At 38.5% G+C, this 6,588-nt stretch overlaps 3 protein-coding genes across 4 annotated transcripts; 2 read left to right on the top strand and 1 right to left on the bottom strand.

Annotated features, from left to right (window-relative positions):
• The first annotated feature begins 26 nt into the window (after window positions 1-26).
• LOC105687141 (inhibitor of growth protein 4) lies at window positions 27-2,136 on the top strand. The gene is made up of 4 exons (XM_012402539.3): window positions 27-340; window positions 664-1,116; window positions 1,201-1,379; window positions 1,455-2,136. The coding sequence occupies exons 1-4, from the start codon at window positions 304-306 to the stop codon at window positions 1,554-1,556; spliced, it is 771 nt and encodes a 256-aa protein (XP_012257962.1). The 5' UTR covers window positions 27-303; the 3' UTR covers window positions 1,557-2,136.
• On the bottom strand, window positions 2,126-3,673 carry LOC105687140 (beta-1,3-galactosyltransferase 6). Of its 2 annotated transcripts, none has more exons than XM_020852876.2 (2): window positions 2,579-3,669; window positions 2,126-2,499 (listed from the first exon to the last, which is right to left on the bottom strand). In XM_020852876.2, the coding sequence occupies exons 1-2, from the start codon at window positions 3,262-3,264 to the stop codon at window positions 2,214-2,216; spliced, it is 972 nt and encodes a 323-aa protein (XP_020708535.2). In that variant the 5' UTR covers window positions 3,265-3,669; the 3' UTR covers window positions 2,126-2,213. The 2 variants fall into 2 exon arrangements, with proteins under 2 accessions (XP_020708535.2, XP_048512909.1); XM_048656952.1 differs by having other exon boundaries at window positions 2,306-2,518; window positions 2,579-3,673.
• On the top strand, window positions 3,537-6,583 carry LOC105687138 (large subunit GTPase 1 homolog). Its single transcript, XM_012402536.3, has 4 exons — window positions 3,537-3,737; window positions 4,066-5,509; window positions 5,577-5,901; window positions 6,093-6,583. The coding sequence occupies exons 1-4, from the start codon at window positions 3,636-3,638 to the stop codon at window positions 6,226-6,228; spliced, it is 2,007 nt and encodes a 668-aa protein (XP_012257959.2). The 5' UTR covers window positions 3,537-3,635; the 3' UTR covers window positions 6,229-6,583.
• Window positions 6,584-6,588: the final 5 nt, after the last annotated feature.

Raw genomic sequence — 6,588 nt, 5'->3', positions numbered from 1 at the left:
TTCCTCCCACTCTCAGCGTTGACGAACGGTAGAGAATCAAGTGACGGGTGAACTACCGATGGCTTTCACCCGCAGTTTTATTTAAGGGTCGCTGTGAAGTTGAAGGTTTTGATCCAAATAGCAAATAGTGACGGTAATTGATGAGGCTGGAGTTCTCAAGATTTTTACCCTTTTAACAGTTTTGTATTCCGAATGCCAGAGCCTGCGGTATATTGGCTAACGTCAGAGTATTTTGATTAAGTGGTTTGAGAGAATTAATCGAAACAAACCGGAGCTCCGGCTGCGGTGTGTACCTTTTGAGAAATGACGTCGGCATTGTATTTGGAGCATTATTTAGACAGTAAGTCAAACAAGATATTTACAAATAGCACACCTGGAACCTTTAACTGTCTCTGTTACTGCTCGTATCGGAAAAGACAATCAATCTTTAAATCATCGGGTCTGATTCCCAGATTATACCATTGTTGATTCATGTCAGCTAACTTCATCCCCATGAATCACTATACATCTTCACTCACTTGCCTTTCATGGATTGACATTACGTAAACTGACATGAACTAACTGGACCCAGAGACATTGTTGTCTTTGTTGTCTTTGTTGGTTGGGCAATAATTTGAAGTACCTGGTGTAATCAATAATTATCCATTGTCATTTGCCTTTCAGGTTTAGACAATTTACCAATTGAACTCCAAAGAAATTTCACGCTGATGCGTGATTTGGATTCTAGAGCGCAAGGGTTGATGACAGACATTGACAAACTAGCCGATGAATATCTGAAAAATGTCAAAACCTTATCAACAGACAAAAAAAAGGATCAATTGAACCATATCCAAAGTCTTTTTAACAAAGCAAAAGAGTATGGGGATGATAAGGTCCAACTGGCGATACAAACCTATGAACTCGTAGATAAACATATCAGAAGGCTAGATTCTGACTTAGCAAGGTTTGAAGCAGAAATTCAAGATAAGGCACTCAATACAAATCGAGTACAGGAGGAGAGTACAGTTAGTAAAAAAGGAAGGAAAAAGCTTAAGGAGAAGGAAAAACGGAAGAAGGGGAGCGCTGGTGCCAGCAGTGAAGATGAATCTAAGGTTGCCAGAAAGAAGCAGAAGAAAGGTACGATATCCAGTTTTGTATTTCCGTTTACTTAGCTTGAAATATACTGCAGCGACTAGTAAATGCAAGAGATAAATTGCTCAGGTGGATCAGTTACTTCAACAACTGCATCGGGTGCAGTTGGTAGCGGAGCTCAGGCAGATGCTAGTACGTTGGGGCATCCAGCTGATGTTCTCGACATGCCTGTTGATCCAAATGAGCCAACATACTGTCTATGCCATCAAGTATCTTACGGTGAAATGATTGGCTGTGATAATCCAGATGTAAGAACGTTTTTTAATTATTTCGTGTCATCCACCAAACTCTTTCAACAATCAATGCTATTATCAATATTCCAGTGTCCAATTGAATGGTTCCATTTTGCCTGTGTTGGTCTGACAACAAAACCTAAGGGAAAATGGTATTGTCCCAAGTGCACACAAGATCGCAAGAAGAAATGAGAACTTATGGATCAAACGGAGCATCAAGCTCTTGATCTGTCTCTTGAGGAGCTGACAAAATCCAGTTAGGGACAAAATAAACTGAAGATCCTTTCTAGAGCTGTATTAAATGATCGACAGATCGTTATATCGTAGCTGGAATCGTCTTTGTTCATGGAACCAGATTTCAATTCCGATATAAATAACCTTGGTAGCTTGTCACAGCAGTAAGACTTGAGAAATGGCCACTTATTTTAGTATTTTTAGACGTTTTTAATTATTTTATTATCGTAGTAATTTATTCATTTTATTCTTTATTTTAAAAAAATTTTACATTTTTTTATGCATTAATTATCGCCCTGGCCAGTTTTTGAATCACTGTGACTTGCTACTCGAAAAAAGTTGTAAATTGATTGACCCTATTGAATAGTACGTAGCTACTAGACTGTTACCCATTATTATCAAATGTCATAGTTCATTATTGTTTTGATATTTTATGAATGTATATTTGTGTGGGGTAACGTGTCACTTTCTCCAACTGATGCAATCAATATAATAAAAACGATATTATATAGTTAAGAATAAATGTATTATGAATTTATCAGTGAGTTTTATTCTCGCGTTTCCGATATCAGTGTATAACTTGATCAGATAAATTCAAATAAATTTCCGAATTCCTTATGGGATTCCAGGTTGGCGATTGCAACACTTGCTAGGAGGAACGCTCCAGTCATACTGGTAGCTGTTTCTATGTCTAACTTCTTTCATACATAAAGCACCGCTAGCCTTATACATTTGATAGATCGTGTTCATGCTCTGTATGCCTTGCTTGTGTGTAATTATATACTCATTCGAACAGCCTCTTGAGCGATACTCTGTGTCAAAACGTACGTCATGTTTTCTCTCAATGTTTGACAATGGGGCAAGCCAGAGTCCGACTGAAATATCTTCTGATTTGTAAGATCTGCAAGAAATGGTAGAATCTGTTTATGAACAGGAGAGTATATTGGTCTGATGATACAGAGATTACCATCGGTACTCACTTTAAAATTTTTGAATTCTCCGCAATAAACTGAACCAAACGACGAGAAAGAACATATCCACCTCCTAAGGCGTAAGGAAGATAATAATCACAGAAAATCCAGTCAGTTTCTTTCCAAGGTCCACTCTGCTTTACTTGAGCTTTCCCATTGAAGAATCCCCAGTATAATTCTTTTCCTGTTCCTCTGTTCTCCCATTTTTCAAGCTCCGTTAGGAGCTTGTCTACCAGAACCAATGAATCGTCATCACATTTCAACAAGTATTCAAACTTATAATCTCTATAGACTCGAGAGAACGATTGAAGAACTTTCTCAGTTAAAGTATCATAAGAATCCTGCAACTCAGACAGGAGCAATAAATCTTGGTGAGTCTTTGTCTCTGACGTCAAATGTTTTCGCAGTTCGGCTGATGCACCTGAAGTCCCAATGATGAACAAGTGCTTCACACCATTGTGGTTTTTTGACAGCCATGTGTTCCTGATAGCTTCCCGTCGAGCTACGTCACTTGTCCGGGAAAGAATGATTATGAGCAGTTTAAAGCTACCTCTTTTATTTATGCTACTGTCTACCAGAGCTGATTTTCTTTGCTCCTGAACACGGCTTGTTTCTGCATAGAAGGCGTAAATCAATGCAAGTAGCAGCAGACCAGCTAAACATTTTGTTGTTCCTTTGAAGTGTCTGATCAACATTTTGGTGGCATCATGCCCATGAAAGAATTGGACTATTTCTAGCGCGTGAACTTCTAAATTAAAAATACGAAACAAGACGTGCCAATCCTATTCAAGTGCATGGAATAATATCATGATAATTCTCTTGGAATCACTTTACCTCCAAGAGATGACGTAGTTGGATTCAAAGAACAAACCATGGTGTACGTACGTACGTACAAATAGGAACAAGCCCAAGCACACACTCAAATGTCATTTTGGGCCTTCGGCACAATAGTCGGCTGCTGCATTGTAGCCACGTGACCGAACATTGTGTCCACACGCGTGTGAGAAATGCCATTTTGAGTTAAAATTATTTTTCATCATTCAATAGTTCGAAAAACGGTTTAAAAATGGGTAAGAAGAACAAAGGGGGTGGTAGCTTAGGTCGAGCACTAATCAAGGATCGATTTGGGTCTATGAAGGGCAAAAAAACTGTTGATGACTCGTCTATGGTAAGGTTAACTGCCTGCGTTTCTATGAACGTCAAATTACATATTTTCATGTATTGACTTGAATATTTCGAAGTCATCCAGTAAATTCATATTATTGGGTTCGATAAATATATTTATATTTATGTAATATTATATTATTGATAACTCTGACCTTCGAATATTGGGATTACCAGAATAGTTGACCAGTTTTGTCTCTCCTTAATAACATAAAAATTTAACTTCAAAAATAAATCTCAAATTTTGAATCTAAATCTTATGTATCGATCTAAAGCGTAGATCAGTTTTGGAAATATTTAATTACGAATGTAATAGTGCTTTATTATTCAAGCTACATACTGCTGAGATTGATGATGGATATAACTGGGGACGCCTCAATCTTCAATCAGTCACGGAAGAGAGTTCCTTTCAAGAGTTTCTATCGACGGCAGAACTCGCTGGGACTGAATTTCAAGCTGAGAAGTTGAACGTTATGTTTGTAAATCCAAAAAGTGGTATTGGATTGTTGTCTGCAGAAGAAAAAGCTAAAGTCCTAGAGTCCCATGAGCAAAACAAAATGCTTTTAAAAATACCTAGAAGACCTGTTTGGGATCACACAACCACTGCAGCAGAATTGCTAGTCAAAGAAAAAGAGGAGTTTTTGGAGTGGCGAAGGCAGCTAGCACTTCTGCAAGAAGATGATGGGTTTATGTTGACACCGTATGAAAAAAATTTAGAGTTCTGGAGACAGTTGTGGCGGGTCGTTGAGAGAAGTGATGTGGTTGTACAGATTGTAGATGCTAGAAATCCATTGCTCTTTCGTTGCCAAGATCTTGAGGTCTATGTAAAGGAAGTAGATGAAAAAAAAATGAATCTGATATTGCTTAATAAGGCAGATTTTCTAACCGAAGCTCAGAGGCAGGCGTGGGTGGATTATTTTACCGAAAACAATATCCAGGTTGCATTTTTTTCAGCAACGCTTGCAGCTGATGAAAAAATACCTGAAGAAACATCTGAAAAGAGTGGCAGCGATAATGGCACAGACGACGAAAAAGGTACAGATAGTAGCGACGATGAGGTTCAGAATGACTCAGAATCTGATTCAGAGACAAAGTATGAAAGTGCTGAAGATGGTTCTGTCTATACAGACGAACATTTTGAGCAATGTGACGGTGACGATAAGAGTGATAGGGTAAGCGGTGATCAAAATATTTCCTCAGACACGCTGAAATGTGATACAGACCTTTGTAACTCTGAGAGCGGAAGCCAAACACCAGTTGTTGACCATATCGAAACATCAGGTAAAACAGATCACGGCAAAGTACAAAATTCTTCCAAACTTTTAACAAGAGAAGAGTTGATAACACTTTTAAAGACTATTTACAAGGGAAAGACATACCAGCCTGACATTACAACAATTGGTTTGGTGGGCTATCCCAATGTTGGCAAAAGTTCTACAATAAATGCACTGATAATGGACAAAAAAGTTTCTGTATCAGCAACGCCTGGAAAGACCAAACACTTCCAGACAATATTTCTCGATAAAAATCTTCTCCTTTGCGATTGTCCTGGATTGGTAATGCCTAGTTTTGTATGCACTAAAGCAGACATGATTCTTCATGGTATACTTCCGATAGATCAAATGAGAGATCATGTTCCTGCAGTTACTCTCTTGGGCACCTTGATACCGAGGCATGTAATCGAAGATTTATATGGATTCATGTTGCCTCCTCCGTTGGAAGGAGAAGATCCTAATCGTCCACCCCTTGCCGAAGAGCTATTGAATGCATATGGCTGTAAGTTTGAAAACTACAATGTCTTTCCTAGATAAATAAATATATTTAATCTTCGATTTGATTCCAGTTAACCGTGGGTTTATGACGCAAAATGGTCAACCAGATAATCCAAGGTCTGCTCGCTATGTGTTGAAAGACTTTGTTAATGGAAGGTTACTGTATTGCGTGGCACCCCCAGGTCTTGTACAGGAAAATTTTCACCAGTTCCCTGAACGCATAAAACTTGGCGTAGTCGACAGGGTCCTACCACCCAGAGCTGTTAGGGCTGTCAAAGGAGTCAGAGTGACAACAGATGATTTGGACAAGGCGTTTTTCCAGAAAACAACATCAGGTGCCCATGTCAGAGGAAAACTGGGCAAAACTGGTGGTTTACCTGTTAGAATCGCGCAGAGGTGAGTCGTTATTGATTATTGAGGATCTGTCTGTAAGTCACTTCACCTCCATTGAAGTAAATTACAAAGTTCTGTGTGATGTTGAGATTAAAATTTTATTGTCAAGTGCTCTTTCATCGTGGGTACACATGAATCTCTTAGCACTTTATCCAAATCAATATCAAATGTGACTAACAGCTCTGATTCAACAGTGACACGGATTCGTTGATTGGTTCAACATCGACTTTAAACATTGGTCCCAAGCCATGGAAGCAGATCAACAAACATTCGAATAAAAAAAAACGTGAAAAGACAAGGCGAATCTATGCCCACCTCGATCAGCACTGAAACTTTTTGCTACTTGGGAGACTCGTTATTGAATTGGAATTCTAACATTTAGTTACCTGTTTGTTTATCATAAGCCTCAATCCCAGGTTTCCAAGCGCATATTATAATTCCATTTAGTGTTGAAGTTCATATTGAAGATTCCTACTTCTAGATTTTGTTCGAATCCAGGAGTATTGATGGATTAAAAGTTGGTTCCATAGAGTTTATAAAAGATGTACATAGCCTAATGCCTGTGGTAGGAACTAACACCAGTGAGGGTGATGTAAGCCTGGCTGTATCCAGACTTAGTCAAATCAAAATTGTTTTTGTACTGAGAAATGTATTTATAACAATAAAGCTGCTGTTTGATAAATAACCAGC

Source organism: Athalia rosae, chromosome 1 (genome assembly GCF_917208135.1).
Source record: "Athalia rosae chromosome 1, iyAthRosa1.1, whole genome shotgun sequence".
Taxonomy (NCBI): Eukaryota; Metazoa; Arthropoda; class Insecta; order Hymenoptera; family Athaliidae; genus Athalia; species Athalia rosae.
This window is presented reverse-complemented; position numbering and strand designations above follow the sequence as displayed.